The 20,490-nt window shown below is 33.4% G+C and overlaps 1 protein-coding gene across 2 annotated transcripts in view; it reads left to right on the plus strand.

Moving 5' to 3' along the window:
- LOC126881976 (neogenin) overlaps positions 1-20,490 on the plus strand; it is a 110,872-nt gene that overhangs the window by 24,731 nt on the left and 65,651 nt on the right. For both annotated transcript variants that reach the window (XM_050646725.1, XM_050646726.1), the window contains exons 6-8: positions 4,950-5,094; positions 14,994-15,154; positions 15,482-15,600. In XM_050646725.1, the coding sequence (XP_050502682.1) occupies positions 4,950-5,094; positions 14,994-15,154; positions 15,482-15,600 (425 nt within the window). The remainder of the gene's footprint in view (positions 1-4,949; positions 5,095-14,993; positions 15,155-15,481; positions 15,601-20,490) is intronic.

Here is a 20,490-nt window from a genome sequence, read left to right on the forward strand (position 1 = left end):
AAATTATTCCGTTTTCCAACAAATCAAGTTTTTCCGATAGAGAAGCTGCTTCAACTCTTACTATGTTTTTCTCATTTATATCCGTTGATTTTCCAATCAAACATGTTTTAATCAAACAGTAATTGCTTTTTAACGCTTTTGCGGCATCAAAACGAAAAGACCAACGGGTTGTATTCACTCTCTTAGGTAACAGTGTCTGCCCCGACTCAGCCGAATCCTTTATTGCACGAGACAATAACTCCCACCTATGTGTAGACACGGAGAAAAAATTGTAGATAGCTTGTACCAACATAAAAAAAGATGTTGCTTCCAAACAACAATCTGCTGCATTTTGGACAACCAAATTTAAAGAGTGAGCAGCACACGGCACAAAGAGAGCTAAATCATTGTAAGCTTTAATACGTGCTTGCAAACCAGAATACTTTCCACTTATATTACTGGCATTGTCGTAAGACTGGCCTCTACAGTTCTTAATATCTAATTTCAAAGACTCTAACATCCCAATAACTGTTTCCTCAAGTTTTTGTGAGCTATGCTCAGTGTTTTTATAAAATTCCACGAATCTTTCCACGGGATTCCCTTTATTGTCACAATATCTCAAAATCACTGTAAGTTGGTCATGGTGTGTTATGTCAGGTGTTGAATCTACACTTATAGAATAGTATTTGTTTGCCTTAATTTGTCTAACAATTTCATCAATGACTCGATTGGATAAAATATTCAGTAATTCGTTACATATATCTTTTGATAGATATGACGTTTTGCCCTTACCTAAATTTGCTCGTTTATTAATATGATCTTTCAAAAATGGATCATATTCTGACAATAGTTCCAGTAAACCAAGTAGTTTCCATTCCGTTTTTCGCCAATTCTTTCATGAGTACCTCTAAATGCCAATTCCCTGGTAGCCAGAAACTTTATTACACTTATGATTCTGTCTAGTACTTTCACCCAATATTATTAAGTGTTCAAGTAGTAAGCAGTTTCTGTTTTATTTCGGCGCGGCGCGCCGGCCGGCGCCCGTCAGGCCGTCTGCCAACCCAAACGTGTATTTTGCGGTGTTCGCACATTATTCTTAAACGCATAATTTTACGGCGCGCGGCATGTTTGTACGTTATCTGACATTTAGATAACATAAACTGAACACAGTGCATAAACCATATAGGTACGTCGACGTTAATAATAATAATTTATTTATAAATTATTGTTAAGTTTTCAAGTTAATGATAAAACAGAAAATTTTTTATTATTATATCATGTGGATTTGTATGCAAATATTATTTTACCATAATCATATAATTTCGGAACAGCACGCGCTTCGCGCGTACCGCCCTAGAACCATCAACCGCCCGGTGCTACAGCACCCAAAAGACCCCTGGTTAAACCGGCGCTGTATACAACCAGTGTTGACATATGGATTGGAGACATGGACCAACTCCAAGGCAGATGATAACCTTCAGCTTATATTTGAAGGAAGGATCCTGAGAGGAATATTCGGTGGCATCTGTGAAAATGGTGTTTGGAGGAGGAAGTACAACCAGCGTTGCCAATTTAGCTTATTTTATGCTAGATTTGGCATATTTTTGTTGTTTAGCTTATTTATTTGTTGTTTATATAGCATATTAAATATAAAAATAAATTATTTAGTAAAAATTTCATGAATTTCAATGTAAAAAATAATATGTAACATAAATAATCGAAAATCTTCTAATTCAGAACAAATTTTTATGTTGGCCTTGCAATAATTACTAAAACAACTTTAGGTATCACAGGAACTTGATATAATGTTTATATTACTATATCTGCGGAGGATGACAACTACAGGATCATGTTTCAGCATTTTTTAAAACAAATAATTTATCTGTTATGATTTTACTGGGTTATGCTTGCTATACCGATTTTTTGTGAAGTACAAGTTGTGAACAAGCTGTTTGAAAGCAACAATGTTGATCCAACAAAACTTTTCAAGGATTTGTGTGCCTTAGTTCAATCTACAAATTGCCGTATCTTGAATCCAACTAATCCAACAGCGAGAGTCGATATTTTTACTCAAAACATAGAAAGTTATTTAGATCCTCAGCAGTACATGGGATATTCATTTGAAACAAAATTGCGAGAATACAAATACAACCTTCAACCTGAGGTAGAAAAGAATGTATGTCAACGTTGCCTGCATTTCACACTAAAACTTGTAACGGAGCTGCGTTCTAGATTACCAATTAATTTCCATGTGCTTGAGAAAGTATCTTTATTTTCCATAGAAGAAACTTTAAAACTTGTCAAACCTTCTATTATTGATATTGCACCAGAATTCCAAATGGATGCATCTACAACACAGGCTCTTGTCTCAATGGAGAAACATACATACATATTTTTTTTTGTAGTTCACATTAAATGGGAATGCACATCTTCCACCGTAGAATTCTGGAATGAAGTAATTGATTATAAAGATGCAGCTGGTATAATAACCCCTTTAAAGAATTATCTCAACTAGCAATATCCTTCTTATCACTGCCACATTACAATGCGGAAATTGAACGTGTTTTCAGTCAAATGAATGTTATCAAAACCAAGCTTCGCAACCGGTTGTCTGTAAAACCTTTAAATGTCATTTTATACATCAAGTTCGGCCTGAAGAGAGCAGGGAAAAGCTGTTACTCTTATACACAGTTCCTGATCCTGATAACGTACTGCGGTCTATAGGTACCAAAGAGAGTTACAGTTTGGATAATCAGGCTTCCACGTCCACGTCTACATGCACATCAGCTGCGGATGAAGACATCCAAGATGTCAACATTTTATTTGAAATCATAATCAATTAAAGCATAAAATATTTTTTTCGTTCGTTTCCTTGATTAATAAACATTTGAAGTTTTTTTTCTAAAAAATGGCTTTGGTAGAGCCAATAGGGAACTTGCACATTTTTTTTATTACATAATGTTCAGTTTTGTATAAAAATGGGATTTCCAAAATTTCATGCTTCAAACACTCATAATAACTTAGAAGTACAAATTTAAAGTCTTCCTTATCTTAAAATAGTTCAAACGACCCGTGTCGTCACAGAGTTTGACTATGTGGTTCAGTTTATGGTTATATTTACGTATATTCTTCTTCTTCTTCTTTAGTTTATTGGCCTCCACCTACTTGGGTATTTAGCCAGATCGTCGTCGGGGAATAAAGGAAAAATATTTATATTCTAATGACATTTATCGTATGTCACTGTAATAAAATATACCAGTTTGTTGAGATTGCAGTTTGATACAGTTTTTGAAGGAAAGGAAAGAAGGTTTACTATTGAAAATGAAACCATTTTGTAAAAGTACAAATTTTCTATGAATAGTTCAAACGATCAAAAACATTTGTAACGTCACATAACTGTATTTTCTACTGACGTTTATAATGTCTAATCCAAAATTATATATACAATTGGTATAGAATGTAAACATACAACCCAGTGACGTCACGACGCGTTTTGGGGTGGCTGGTATAAGTTGAATTTTTAGTTGTCTTTAGGGGCCAAACGAAAGACAAACAAAACTTTTTTATTTTTGATACAGGTTCTAAATTATATTTTATATCATTTTTTTCGAATTTAAAATTTTATGCAAGTTCCCTATTAGCCAGACTTGTTTGTGATTGATTGCACATTTGAAGTTAAATGACGTGTTATTATTTTATTTGATAGGTATTAAAAAATATTGGCATAATTTTTAGCATTAATATAAAGCAATTAGCAGAATTTTAACGGAGGTTTGGCAAATATTATATTGGTCGGATTGGCAACACTGCTAAACAAAAATTGGGAGGTAAAGACGTAGTATCTCTTATAAGAATAGGAAGACTAAGATGGGCAGGACATCTAGCAAGATCACAGCAGAACAACCCTCCTAGAAGAATTCCTATGTCACAACCTGTGGGAAGTAGAAATAGGGGTAGGCCAAAACTCAGATGGAAAAGGATGGTGTAGATGAGTATGGGAGAAAAATAGGCGCAGCAAACTGGCAACGGTTGGCAATGGATAGGACTGACTGGCGTAATAAACTTGGGAAGGTCGAGGCTCTTTCATAGGGCTGTGGCACCATTGATGACGATGATACATGATTTTCTTCAAATATATTGATTTAAAATTTTAATCCACAACACAAACCCAAGTTTATTAAATTTCCCATTGCATGTTGGGAGTGTTATAAAACAACCAGTAAATTTTACTGATGATTAAAGATTCGATAATTTACCACATTTACCAAAATTAATAAAAGTGTAAATAAGTAGTATGTAAAAGTTAACGTTTTTTTTTTAATTTTCTAATAATTGTTATTAAAAATTATGTTCCGCTGGATATTTTTTGTGAATGTAGGTATATTTCATGTATTAGTGTCATTACTTTTTTAAAATTAATTATATCTACCATTTTATCAAATATTTTTTAATACATACATTTTTCTACTCTCATACTTTAATATATCAATTATGATTTCATTACCTGTATCATAATGGGTTTCATTGTAATACAGATTTTCATTACGGTACAGATTGTAAACCAATATAATCTCGAGATGACGTTCTATCTCGAAGGTGGCACATGCGCAATGAGCAATGTAAAGTAAAATGCATTCGCTTTGATACGATAGGGATATTGAAAATTTCACTTCAAATTCATTTTAATAATTATTGTAATATTCAAAATATAAATGTATCAACAAAATAATAAATTTGAATATATTTTTGTTGTGAATGATCATAGAAAAAATCAAGTATACACAACTTGCATTTAATTGTCATTATGATGCTCATATTCTATATCTCGCCGCTTCGCAGCTCATGTCGTATCCATCATACTGGCGTCATAACGACCATCATTAAATACTCGTTGCATAATATACTAGTATATGCTTTATTGTTAATATTTTAACAGAAATATTTAATTTAACATACTGCGCACATTTTAGTGACTTGGATAGCCGGTTTAAGCTGGTTGGCACAACGAACTCGTTAAGAATCACAAAAATCCAAGAGGGAGATGGGGGAACCTACCAGTGTCGAGCTGAAAACCATGAAGACAGTTTGGATGCATCTGCTTTAATTCATATTCAAGTAAGTTTAAAATACGTTAACACATAATATATTATAAGACAATCTTAACCTTTTAAGGCTATGGGTACATAATTCGCAAATATTTTACGTGTATCCCTACTTTTTCTGTCTTTACACGGCAAATTACGTGTAGTAAAATTCACACTGGTATGGATATGTAAACATTACTAGAATGTCATTCTACTTGAAAATGTCATCATTAATTTAAAGAGATGGCTTTTGAATGTTCTTGGATAACTGTTATTTTTATAATTGCAAATTATTAATTCAGTTAATAAATGTGATAATTTTTTCACTAACTATGTATTCAGTGATTGTAATAATTTATTTGTAAAACAAAAACTAATACTCAATCGAGAAAAGAGGAAAAGTGTTAAAGTGATTTTTTAATAATATATTGTTATGGAACGCTTACAATTTTGAACATCTTTAACAACAAAATACTTGGATCACAGAATATATTATCCTGATGTATTCTCTGCTTGGATCTTCCACAAATAATACACAATAAATAACTTTTTATTAAGTTCCGTCTTAAATCAATTATTTATCAAATACACTATATATCAATAATATTTAATCAATACCTCAAAATATTCCCGATGCAATGTCAAATATTTAAAATTGTCACTGATTGTCAGTATCTGACTGACAATATATGCTGACAATATTATATTCGGCTGAGTGCGTTGTAAGACAAAGATAGATTTGGAAAATATTACCACGGCATTGTGTTCATTTTTTTCGAATCCTGAAAAAACCAATAAATATTTTTTAAAAATTTAAACGCAGAATGAAAGATTAAATTATTACCGAGGGCCGAAAGTCCCTTAGAATAAATAAAAAGTTTATTTTGAATGAGATATTTGAAATTAAAAATCACACTAAATTTTCTCTTAGTTTTTCACCCCTGTAACTTATTTAAATAAACATTATAGAAGTTCTCAGGGACTTTCGGCCCTCGCTAATAACGTAATCTTTCATTCTGCGTTTAAATTTTTCAAAAATACTTATTAGTTTTCTCAGGATTCGAAAAAAATGATTCCACATTTGAATAGCATTGCAGCCGAAAATACGTACCGATCCTCTTAAATAATATTGCTTTAAACCAGTGGTGCTCAAAGAGTCGATCGCGATCGACCGGTCGATCGCCAAAGTTTTTGAAGTCGATTGCAATTCACGGAAAAAATACAAATGAAAGAGATGTGGACACTAATTTACTTCTGCATACATATTATGTGAGGTGGTTGAAATAATTAGCCCGAAATAATTTCTTTTCTAGAAGAACGAGGGGAAAATTTACATCAAAACGAAAAGCTCAGTGATCTGGCTTTCGTATCAGATTTACCAAATCATTTGAACCTCCTTAATTTGGAACTACAGGGTAAAAATAAACATTATCGATATGATGAACGCAGTACATTTCTTTGTCAACAAATTGTTATTATTGTATAATCAAATGAACAGGAAGGATTTAAACAACTTTCTATCGTTGAAAAATAGGTTAACCGCCCATTTGAATTACAGTCCTCTCTCTCTATGACGATATGCAAGGGACAGGGAATTTTTATCGTTATAAGGAGAGATCGTTATACAGAGAGAGAGACAAAATTCGTTATTGTAATAATAATAATACTGAGCTAAATAATAACCTATTTTAATTTAAAATTGCTTAATTTTTAATAATACTAAAGTACTTCAACCGAGAGTACTTTACGCTTTTTCGAAAATATGTTGACTTTTCACAGACTGAGTTACAACCGAAACTGGAAGTGAGAAGTCGTCAATAGATCTCTCTACATCTGTGTGAAAACACAGGCACACTGCCCGAACGATAAAAGCAGGTTACTCTACTTTCTGCACACTGGATTGAAATTGGAACCACCCAATTTTTGCTAAATGTTTCACAGTAGTCCACAAAATTAATTACTTACTAATCTATTTGTATCAAGTTACACCTACGCAAGAGGTTTGTTAATTATTCCCTCTGTCCCTATCTGTTAGGGACTATTCTCTAACTGTTATCTTTAATTGATAAAATTCGCACGGTTTAGTTGTCGGCCAAACGCGAATGGTTATCAATTGTTTCTTGAAAAGTGAGGTCATCGACGATTGAACGCTAAAAAGTGATCGCTATAAGAGAGAACGATATCGGTATAGAGAAAGAATGAATACATTGTCCTTATGACGAACCAAACAACAACGTTTAGTATTTTCATCGTTATAGAGGAATTATCGTTATATAGGGAATCCTTATAAAGAGAGAATACTGTATATTTATTATGACACGGAGATGCAAGTAGTTCATGGCGAGTTTGAAAGATGCTTGGCTGATTTTAAGAAACTGACAGATATTGTAACATTAATGTCTAATCCATTTTCTTGTGAAGACGTGGGAAAAATTGCCACTGAAATATTAATTACTTTCAATATAGTCCAAAATGAAGCACTGAAAATAATTTCGGATACTTATATACACCTTAAGTCCAGAGCGGCTGATACGAAATATTGGTCTTTCATACCGTATAACAAATATCCATATTTGAGGAAAATAGCTCTAAAGCTCATATCCACAGCATTCTTTGGATCAACGAACTTTGTGTGAGTCTGCATCTTCCCAAATGAAGGTAGTGAAATTAAAGTATTATAATCGGCTAACTGACGAACATATCTCATCATGCTTGCATCTGGCCCTCGGTAATTCTGTACCATCATATGAAAATCTTGTGAATATTATGCAGTGCCATGCATCAACATCCAAATAAAATTAGGATGAAAAACATGATTACAACTCTCTGAAGTTACAATTTTTTATCAAATAGAAATGTGCAACAAAGTTTTTACTTTCAAAACTGTTGTTTTTTACTAGCAGTCGATCGCTGGACGCTGCCTTTATGTGGTAGATCCCACACAGTATCAGTCTGAGCACCACTGCTTTAAACAATATCAACATCAAAGGGTCAATCCATGCCAAGTGGTCCAATATAAATTAAGTTGGTTGCTTGACTTTTTTTAATATTTTTCGATCTTGATTTTTTTTGTATCGATCATTTTCACGGAAAACATGGCTTCGTTCTTTAGCCAATATTTTCACTGAGGTTTGTCCTAGAGCAAAAAATCAAAAACCAAACTTTTTAGAAAAGTATGTTCTAAAAAAATGGCCTACAGCATTATTTAATTTCAAACTACCGTTGAGGCCTTAAATGAACCTCAAAATTTGAAAAGGTAAACTGATAAAATGCCATTTTCAGCATTTTTTTTAACAGTATTAGGCATGCCGATCATGGATTGTAATTTTTTTCTGGATAAGACATAGGTAGATACTTTAAATAAAAAAAGTTTGAGCTTTAAGACAAATTTTTTCAAAAAAAGAAATCTCAAATATGTAATTTTTTGAAAATCACAAATTTTGACCCCTTAATTGCATCTGGGCGTGATGACGTAATCGATGATTTTTTTAAAATGGGAATAAGGGTCGTATTTGGGTCAATATTTCAAATAAGGGTCTCATTTGAAAGAGTGTTTAAATCTCTGTTTAATAATATAAAAACAATAATATCATTATTTGTACAAGGTGGCCAAAAAAATAATTTTTTAATTAAATTAATTGACAAAAAGAAGAATGTATGTAATTTATTTAACTCAAAATACATTTTATTGCTGTCAGAAAATAGAAAAAAATTATTATTTGGCAAATAAATATTGCTTTTTTGTTTAAATTAAATGTTCAAACTGTCAAGATGTAGCTGGGAGGCTATTTGTGATTTAATTTAACCGAAAAGATATGTTTATTTGTGAAATAAACATCTTTTCTATTTTCTGACAGTAGTAGGTATAAATGAAGGTCTGTATAAATTATGATAATAATGTTAAAAGAATTGAACACGCTTTCAAACGAGATACCATACGACCCCTATTCTCTTTAAAAAAATCATCGATTACGTCATCACGCTCTGATGGATGACGTCACCTAGAATGAAATATATGCCAAAAATTGCATTATAAAAATAAACCTTTTTCGGCATTTCCTTAAAATCCGTAACTATTGCCAAATATCGAGGTGGACTCTTTTCTTTGGCCCACCCTGTATAAATTTGTATTAATTGTGAAATCTGGTGAAAACAGATTAAATTTTATTTTATTAGACAGTTTATTTGAATTTTAATTACCCTTTCCGCAAACGCTCAAATTTTGACCATTTTGATTTTGGGCCATTTTTTCAGGCCTGTAACTCCTATATGACGTAAGTCTGCAACTCCAAATTTTTACTACTTATTCTACTTGCTAGGAGCTAACACGCAGCCAAATTTCAATACACGCAGAAATATACGGGGTAAAACTTTGAGATTTTGCAAAAAATTACATTTTTGAGATTTTTTTTGAAAAAATTTACCCAAGTCTCAAATCTCAAACTTTTTTTATTTAAAGTATGTACATATATCTTTTTTAGGAAAAAATTACAAACCATTATCGGCTTGCCTTATGCTGTTAAAAAAATGCTGAAAATGGCATTTTATCAGTTTACCTTTTCAAATTTTGAGGTTCTTTTAAGGCCTTAAGGAAAGTTTGAAATTAAATAATGCTGTAGGCCATTTTTTTAGAACATACTTTTCTAAAAAGTTTGGTTTTTGATTTTTTGTTCTAGGACAAACCTCAGTGAAAATATTGGCTATAGAGCGAAGCCATGTTTTCCGTGAAAATGATCGATACGCTTTAACAAAAATGGCCGTCATCGGCAAAATAAATTTTTTAAAAATAAAATAAATACAATGTTGTGCTTTCTATAGACTGAAGTTTAAAAGGTAGAAAAATAAAAAATATTAAAAATAGTCAAGCAACCACATTTGGACCACTTGGCTTGGATTGACCCCAAACATACAGTCGGAAAAATGAAAGAATACCCATGAACTATCACATCAATCACTTATTTTTTATTTGCTGTCTTTTTCTATAACAAACGTTTGTTATTTATCGAAAAAGACAGCAAATACAAAAATAAGTGATTGATGTGATCGTTCATGGGTATTAAAAAGACAACAAATACAAAATAAGTGATTGATGTGATCGTTCATGGGCATTCTTTCATTTTTCCGACTGTAGTCACATAAAGAACGAAAATATTGATATACAGAAGTCTAATCAAGCCTGCCCTACTTACGCGTCAGAAACGTGGATGATGACAAAAAGTTATGAACGAACGTTTAGGCTGTTTTGAACGTAAAATCCTCAGACATATCTATAAAGGCGTGCAGGAAAACGGATTATAGCGTAGACGCTATAATTTTAGCTTTACTGCCTTTATAGCGAGCCTAGTACTGGTAAGTGTTTGAATTTAATCAACCATCTGATCTTGGCAACAACGCTCATACCTCTTTCCCCTCGTAGCGCCACTATCTTGACCTGTTTTGGCCAACCTTTTGAACCTACGAGTTTCCTGCACACCCAAAACTAGATCTCTTACACTTTCAACCGCCGACCGAAGTGGTCGATTGCAGAACACACACACGATTTCAAAAACTGTAAGTTGTACGTTTTCATTACGATTCAGAGCAAATAAATGATTTCAACCATTGTTAACATCGACATACCATTCGAATAATGTTTTTGGTAGTAATATAATACATTCATATTGAAGTACTAGCAGTGTTTTGACTCATTACATAATAAAATTGAACCTCTACCTATGGAAATATACCACTATCGAAGGAACCACAGAAAATCCATCTGAGAAAACAGCTGTACCGGTTGTTTTCTGTACCCTGGCTCAAGAAGTAAGCCACACTTGGACGATTAGAAGCCCTAGTTCGTTCAGGTAAGTCTATCAAAATAAACAGGCTGCGGTAGCTAGGTCACTTAGAGAGAATGAATGAGATGGAAACGTCGAAATACATTTATAACCAAAGACCGGATGGAGTGATGAGAAGAGGCAGGCCCAGAGCATGATTTAAGGGCGATTTGAGGAAGACGACTTATGAGTATTAAGAGTACGGAATTGGAAAACTAATACGAAGGATAAGAAGGAATGGAAGTTGATTCTAGATTCTAGAATAAGCCAAGACCCACCATGGGTTGTAGATCCAATGATAATGGTGGTAATTGCTTTAAAAGACGTAAGTTGGTTTGCTATTCCGAATATTTGCGATTCCATAATATTTGCTAAATTTGAAATAAATCGCGCCACAAAAGAGTAACTTTGATACAGTTTACATTTTGAGGCCCTTTTGTGGCGCGTTTTACTTCAAAGGACCCCGCACAAACGTTATGGAAAATAGGTCCCAGTGAATTTCGTCAATACTTTGGGAAAATACTCTTTGAAGCATCCTGATAAAAAGTTCTCATGGGCACAACTCAATCGTATGAAGGATTTTTAAGATATAGAGGCCCAAACTCGGAAAATTATAAGATTTACGGGGTATTCCAATTTCGTGAGTTACTGGTTATTTGGCAACATGTAGAAGTTTTGATCAAGGAAAAGTACTAGTAATCTAGGGTTTTAGGCATTCAATTGATATAAACAGATTACTCATGGGCCGAAAAGGGATAGCTAAACACGAATATGCCATCAGAATTGCCCTCCGAATGACGTGGTGGCCAGAACCTCTGCAAGGGACGTCATCTTCTAGTTTCGATGGTTTTCGGCATTTAATTGATACTGGAGGGTTTTTTGAGGTCGCTATACATGAATATGCCACCAGAACCGACTCCCGGAGCACCTGATTTCCAAGGTCAATGAAAGGGGCTCCTGGAGTTTCGAGGGTCTTTGGTACTACATTAATGAAACTGACAAATGGATGCAAAATATAGGTTTTGGGGTTGCTGAACACGAATACGTGATCAGCACAGACACAGGAGCACCTGGTGTCTAAGACAGGTTATCTTCTGGAGTTTCGGAGAAATCAAATGGATTACTCTTAGGTTTTTGGGGTTGCTCTTTTGGATTACTCTTTGGTGTGTGTACTCACTAAGTGAGTAACTTAAGTACTCAATTGTTTTAATTATTTATAAAAAATATAAACTCAATTTATATCTGACAATGTTTTTCCTTAATTTATTTTAATATCGATTTACTACATTCTATTTTGATAGTGGTATTCATCGTGGCCACTAGATACTCCACAGTCTTTTATCTAAGTCATATTCGTGTTTAGCAACCCCAAAAACACAAGAGTAGTCCGCTGGCATCAATTTAGTACCGAAAACTCTCGAAACCGCAGAAGATGACGTGTCTTAGGCACCAGGTACCCCGGTGTCTGTTATGACGGTGTATTTGTGTTTAGCAGCTCCAAAAACTAATGAGTAATACCCATCTGCATCAATTTAATACCGAAACCTGTCGAAACTCCAGAAGAAGACCTGCCTTAGGCACCAGGTGCTCCGTGGATAGGATATATCGAATTCACGTTCAGCAGCCCAAAAACCTGTGAGTAATCAGTTTACATTAATTTAGTACCGAAAGCTCTCGAATCTCCAAAGCATGACGTGTCTTTGGCACCAGGTACTCCGATGTCTGTTCTGATGGGGTATTCGTGTTCAGCAACTCCAAAAACCTATGAGTAATCCGTTTGCATCAATGTAGTACCAAAGACCCTCGAAACTCCAGGAGCCCCTTTCATTGACCTTGGAAACCAGGTGCTCCGGGAGTCAGTTCTGGTGGCATATTCGTGTTTAGCGACCTCAAAAAACCCTCCAGTAATTCATTTGCATCAATTAAATGCCGAAAACCATCGAAACTCTAGAAGATGACGTCCCTTGCAGTGGCCCTGGCCACCACGTCATCCGGAGGTTAATTCTGATGGCATATTCTTGTTTTGCGATCCCAAAAACCCATGAATAATCTGTTTATATCAATTGAATGCCTAAAACCCTCGAAACTCTAGAAGGTGACGTCCGTTGAAGGTCAAGGTCAAAGTAAAGGTCGCCACTGAATAGCCAGGAAAAAATCCTAGACTACTAGTACTTTTCCTTGATCCAAACTTCAACATGTTGCCAAATAACCAGTAACTCACGGAATTGGAATACCCCGTAAATCTTATAATTTTCCGAGTTTGGGCCTCTATATCTTGAAAATCCTTCATACGATTGAGTTGTGCCCATGAGAACTTTTTATCAGGATGCTTCAAAGAGTAATTTTCTAAAGTATGAACGAAATCCACTGGGACCTATTTTCCATAAGGTTTGTGCGGGGTCCTTTAGCAAATATTATGGAAAAAATCTTTCAAAATAAAACTAAAATTTTATTTTCCATTAAAATGAAAATATATTTTCGCGCCACGTAATATTCATATCAGCTCTTTTGTAGCTGGAATATTGTATGCGCCACTCATTTTTACGGCGTTTAGTGGTTTTTTATTCTTGTATCAGGAGTTTTTCAAAGTTTTTTATAAATTAAATGTATGAAGTTGAATGTAATGTTTCTCGATTACACGTTGAGCGTTATAAATGGTCGCATTCCCTCCAAAATGATCTAGTAGTTACGACACCAGACTTGTGATAAGACAATCCGAGTTCATACCCCAACCATCCTAATAATTATGACCGGTAAATGAACTCGGATATCCCGATCAAACTTAGCGTCGTAACCACTACAACTACATAAACCATTTCGGCGATAATGGTTAAATGGATTATACTTTTGGAGCTCGACATCTTATGAACGGCTTAACTAATTTTGATCATTAAACATGAGTTTAAAGCGTATTGACAAGTAGTATCTGATGTATACAAGGTCAAGTATGATAACTGAAGGTATTACAGGAATTATTGAGCTTGAAAAAACGTTTTTCCCTTAAGAAATAGATTTGATCATACTTATGAAGCCTATAACTTGAAAATTCGAATTTTCCCAGATATGAAGTATACACCGTTAGACGCGTCTAGAGTCCTCCTACAAACGCTCAGTTATTGGCGCAATTCGTAGGTTGAAATTTTGAGTAATTGTCGAAAAACCAAAATTTTCAAAGTTTAATTTTTCAGTTTTTCGGCTATACTGAGCCGTGTGTAGGTATGATCTTAACCGCTTAGGCACTATTTGAAAGCTTAACTCAACGCTATTGATTTGGTGTATTTGCGGTTTTCCTGTCTCTCTTTGAGCCTAAGATATATACGCCCAAAAAATATGCCATTTTGTATCTACCTAGCCCTATAGCTGGCTTATGGGCGGTCAAAAGTCACAAACTACACCGGTTCTGAATCGGCCCTTACCCACTCTTGAATCACAGAAAAAAATTCAGGTCGGTGTAACTTTTCCACACACATACATACATATCGACAAACATTTTACCATTTTTCAATAAAAATTGAGTCATACTTCTGAGCTCGGTAACTTTTGAATGGTATAACCGATTTTCAAAATTGGAAATGCGATGAAAAGGTAATGATCAGTACTATCAGAAGCCGCAAAGATCGGACTTAAATTTTTGAAATTTTTGGGAGTTTTCGGGACGAGAACGAAAAACAGATCCTAAATGGGGGGGGCCGTAAAATCCACACCCTTGGACCAAAATGGAGAGTTGACATATGGATGGGCGAGTCTTTTCCTAAACTGTAAGATGGGATTTGACCCAATTTTCAATTCAGTCAGATTTAGAAAATCGAAAATTTCGTATATATTATAGTGTCGCATGTAGGGATATTGTGCGCCACTGACGAGAACTGCCGTTCTCTGGTAATTTTTTCCTATCAATAAAATATGGGGCATGTAGAAAAATTACTATACCAAATTAGTGTGTCATTTTATGACATTTTTTATTGATGCCACTTTGATTAAGAATATTTTTTGGGAAATTTACATTTTTAATGTTTTTTTAGTGTCCTGAAAAATTTGAAAAAACGGATCTTTTGGTTTTGATACTATAGGCCTCAATTAAAACTTTACTGAGTACATAATTTTATGTTTTCAGGTGCCTCCCAAATTTTTGAAGAAACCGCAAGATAAGATTGAACATCATAATAATGATGTTGAATTGGAATGTGCAGTGTATGGTGTACCAGAGCCAGAAGTACAATGGTTCAAAAATGGGGAATTGGTGAAATATTCCAATTACTATAAATTAGTCAATGGGTAAGTAAAAAATGTGGATCACTATTATTTAATCACTTATATCCACTATTTGACACATCTTTTCCATGAATTGATATGCCTTTATTAAGGGCTTGACGGATAAAACACTATCAGTATCAAAAATGTAGATGGATTCCAAAGAGTCAATATATAACCTGATTTCGAAGGTTTTTGAAGAATTTACTAGAAGCCGAGAATTTTTCACATTATTGCATGACAGTGTATACATAAGTACACAGGCTTATGTCAAATAGGCTGTAACATCGCAATGATTATCTTTAAAATATTTAACTACATACTTATATTAAAGATTATATTTTTTTTAAGCTACAATTTAAAAATTATGGGACTGATCCCTTTGGACTCTGGCCTTTTTCAATGTTTCGCAACAAATCAAGCAGGGAATATTCAAGCCGTTGCTAGTTTAAAAGTTACATCTGGCTCAGGTATGTATATGTTTGTTATTATAATGTTAATGTTATTTATTAATTTAATGCATTAATCTATCTTTTCCGACGAACCATTGTTGTATTCTTCTAATATAAACGAATACATTAAGTTACTTGATTGGCCAGTTAAAAAGAGAAATTTGAAATATAAGAACATCTTGTTAGTTATATAGTAAGGAAAGATTTAAAAACAGCTTTATAAATATTTAAATCTTCTTACTATCTCATCCTTAAGATTGGCATTCCGGTCCTTGTATGATGGTTGGGGTGGTTACCCCCGATGATGGGGTTGATTAAGTTGAACACTATTTACCAGACATATTTATATTTGTTTGCCAACATTAAATATACCAGTAACGAGTTGGTGAGCAAAGTCTATATTCTAATTACTTGATGTCTAAATAATGAATGATGAATAAATAATGATATCTGCAATACTTTCTCCGTATCTATAAATAAACTCGTAATTGTTTTGTTATGATTTTGACGACACGATTGTGACCGTGAAATACTCATAATATCAAAATCGCTGACTGAGGTGCTCTCGAACCGATTGGCCTACATTGTGAAATAAATACGAGTACATAAGAGCATTCATAGATGAAGACAGAGAAAATTGGGATGTGTGTTGCAGAATGTTCACATACTGCTACAATACAACCCCTAACGCGTATCATGGTTACACGCCGTTCGAATTGCTGTTTGGCAGGAAAGTCAACTTACCAAAAGACCTTGCGCGAAAGCAAGTATAGATGCCTACTACAGTGAGTTACGATACAAGCTACAATGCGCACACGAGAGAGCTAGAACCTTCTTACTAAAGCACAAAAAAGAGCGGCAAGAAAAGAATAAGCCCAAAGCGACACCACAACACTTTTAAAATAGGAGACCTAGTCCGGGTAAAAAGAGAAGAGAATGGTAAGTTTGATAGTCTTTATGTAGGCCCCTTCACAATAACAGAGGTAAATAACGTTAATTGTAAAATGGAAGGTAATAAGATCAAGGAAATACATAAGAATAGACTATATGCTTACAGTCCAAGGTCACAGTGAGTGACAAGTGAAACGGGAACAATGTTGATATCGAACATTTTTTTTCTCTTTGTGTAATTTTTCTTGTAAAGGATAGGGATGTACAGGATTTATATTAGCATTCAAAAATAAGAGCAATTATTGTTTATAGTAACATTATTGTTTATAGTAAAATAACTGGGTGACATTTATTTCACAATGTAGGCCAATCGGTTCGAGAACACCTCAGTCAGCGATTTTGATATTATGAGTATTTCACGGTCACAATCGTGTCGTCAAAATCATAACAAAACAATTACGAGTTTATTTGTAGATACGGAGAAAGTATTGCAGAGATCATTCTTTATTCATCATTCATTATTTAGACATCAAGTAGTTAAAATATAGACTTTGCCCACCAACTCGTTACTGGTATATTTAGTGTTGGCAAATAAATACATGTTTGATAAATAGTGTTTTACAAATCAACCCCCTCGTCGGGGGTAAACGACCCCAACCACCATACTTGCTTTTGCCTTTTTTCCCTAATTATGACAATCTCTTGCTTTATTCTGTTTTCTTGTCTTCGTTCCTATTTCGTCTTTTGGATTGTTATTCTCCTCTTTTTTATTCGTTAATATAGCCCCTTTCTTCAAATTCGTTAAAATAGCCACTTTCAATTAAAAGTATAACACAATTTAACACTAATTTGAACACAAATGGGCGTGGTTGTTAAAATTTGTACAAAAGAATTTACATAAATTCATACTGTTAATAAAAAATGTCAAAATAATTTACACACATTAATAATCTAATAAATATATAAAAATCTCGTGTCACAGTGTTTGTTATCGAACTCTTCCAAAACGGGTTAACCGATTTTTACGAATTTTTTTTGTATATTTGATAGGTTTGAGAATGGTCGTAGGCTGCTATTTATACCACTAGGTGAGGAGGGGTGTCTCACCAGAGTTATATTTTTTATTTTTTGTACAATTTCTTTTAATTTGTTTTATGCTTTGGCATCAAAAAATACATATAACCCTAAGTTTTCACCTTCTATGACACAACACCCATTTTTATGATTGGGAAAGGTCAGTAAAATAATAAAATAACAAATACATTATCAGTATAATGTTTTTCATCATTTAGTACTTAAATTTGATCTATTTGTGTGTGTTATATACACTGAGCAATATCAACAAGACCATAAGTGGCCAATTTAGGCCGTTAAACGAATACAGCTACAACCACGTGAAATAGAAGAGAACGAAGAACAGACAAATCAAACAAATAAATCCAACATGAAAATGCAAATGTATATCACAATGAAAAAAGGCACAAACTAAACGAAATCAACAAGGACGATTGGATCAAAGACAGCACACCAAATCATCGACAACGCCAACAAGTACATCGAATAGTTACATCTGATTTGTTCTTTCTTGCTTTCTTGTATCAGTCGAGCATGAGCCAGATATTGAATATTACGCTCATTTTAGTATATAGGTCCTATTAGAGGTAAAACTCACTAACTGCACTTTTCAGAAAGTGGAGAAAAATCGAATTAAAGGTACGAATTGCTTTTTAAATTCACCTGATTCGAATATTGGAATTTTTTTAATGCAACTTTAAATAATAAATAAAAACAGATATTTTAAGCCATGTTTCGTCACAGGAACTATGATATAATCAATATTAGATCAATTTTTGTACTTAATGAGTTCCATGAACACAATTATTGGATATTAAGAAGTTAATGAATTTGTCTCCATAAAGTATCATGACGTTGGGATTCAAGATGAAAGAAAGTAACAAAAAATGCATTCTATTACAAAATGTTAAACCTAAACCAGATTATCTCACCTTTAACGGAACTAAAGCGGTGAATCTACTCAAGAAGTCAAAAAACTTTATACTTAAATTATATAAAGGTATACAAAATTTCGCTGACTTACAACTAACGAACTATCAAAAATCACAGTCCATTATTTAAAAAATTAATCATTAGTTTCGTTCTTAGAAAATATGCAATTTTTTCGGTATTTATGACATCCACAAAAGACGCCCGTTTAATCGCAAAATAGATGTTGTTGCTCTTTATTTAAGCTATCTGTTACAAAGAAATTGAAACTCATATTTTTTTAATCAATCGCCGAACAGATTTTATAATGCACACAATAATAATTTTTTACAGTTTCAACAATATAATGCACACAATAATAATTTTTTACAGTTTCAACAATACAGTATAACATACAAGTCGTCTGCTACTCGCAAAATAGAACTCTTTATGGAAGTTATCTGCTACAATGAAATACTTTAAACTCATTTCTTTTATCAGTCGTCGAATAGATAATGCACACAAAGTATACACAGTTTGTCTACTAATGTATTGTTTGAAAGATCACTAAGTACCGATTCGGTCTTCAGATTGTAAGAAAAAATTCACTAAGTGCAATAATAAGTTTTAATGAGTTTTGCCCTGAAACCGAAATTCATAATAATGCACTCCAGATTGTAAGGAAGAATTCACTAAGTGCAATAATAAGTTGCAACCTGAAACCGAAATCCTGAAACCAAAATTCACAATAATGCACTTAGTGAATTGTACCATAAATTATCTCAGCAATTAGAAGGGTTAGAGCTCCAGGTGACTTCTCCAGGGCTGGGTAGTACCGAGTTCAAATTGATGAAAATGTCAAAATCTCAAACAAGTGCACTTAGTGAGTTTTACCTCTAATAGGACGATATGTGTATGCAGTGCTGTTTTTGTAACAATATAGGTTCCAGTACGCAATGTTCTGGGGGTCTGGGGGGTATTTAGAAGGGGGTCCGCCTCCGGGAAAACCTTAAATGTAGCCTCAAAAAGGGCGTTTTAAAGCTATTTGGGAGCAAAGAAAAAATTCATGAATTTGTCTATAGCCTAGGGCGCATCTGTTTTGAGATGGACGTCGAGAGGTGACTCAAATTTTTTTGCAGAAATTGCTTGAAAATGACTCAAATAATAATATATGAGTTATCCTCCCACTCAAAATGGTCCGAACATTGTTTAAATAATCAAAATGTCAAAATGTGAAGGAAAAATTCGATTTTTTATTGGTTTTTTGATTATAACTTTAAAACTATTCATTTCTGAGAAAAGTTGTACTGACATAAAAGTTGCGTAATTAAATTTCCTACAATATAGAATTGGTTAAAAATTTAAAAAATAGTCACCCTTGTTGCAAAATAGCAATAATTGCGAAAAAAACCATACAAAAACGAGTACTTGCATTTTACGTTTTTCAACCATTTATGCTACGCTTAGGACGTTTATATTTTACCCAGAAAAACTTTTTGATATAGTAAAACAGCACTGTAAATTTCATTAAAATTGGTTTAACAGATTTTGCAAAATAAATTTTGCAATCCAGCTTTCGCAAAAAAAAATTCATTTTTTTAAAATGTTGCAGGACTGAAAATAAAGCAGAGAGCAAGTTGAATTTTTTTTGCTTATAGAAGTGTACTGTACCTTTTATTTGCAATTTGCAAAATTAAAATGGATTAATTACCACGGCGTCAGGAAATTTTTTAAATAAACATTAATTTTTGGTGCTACGCGCAGGACAGCGGTGTTCGATTCACACCCAAGTTGCTTTCCACCAAAATTTTTTCCAATCTTTATCTAATATATTATTTCCTTTCTCTATATTTTGTTGTATTTTAATATTTTAATTCCACAAAAATCAAACTAATTTTATTGTTGTTTGTGAAATATTGTTTAAACAATTGCATATGCTTAAAAATAATAAACTTTATTTTCTAAGTTAAAATATATGAACAAAGAAAGTTTTTGCTAAAAAAGTGTTATTTCAAAGGATAGAGTATGTGTTTT

Source organism: Diabrotica virgifera, chromosome 3, assembly GCF_917563875.1.
Source record: "Diabrotica virgifera virgifera chromosome 3, PGI_DIABVI_V3a".
NCBI classification, from domain to species: domain Eukaryota; kingdom Metazoa; phylum Arthropoda; class Insecta; order Coleoptera; family Chrysomelidae; genus Diabrotica; species Diabrotica virgifera.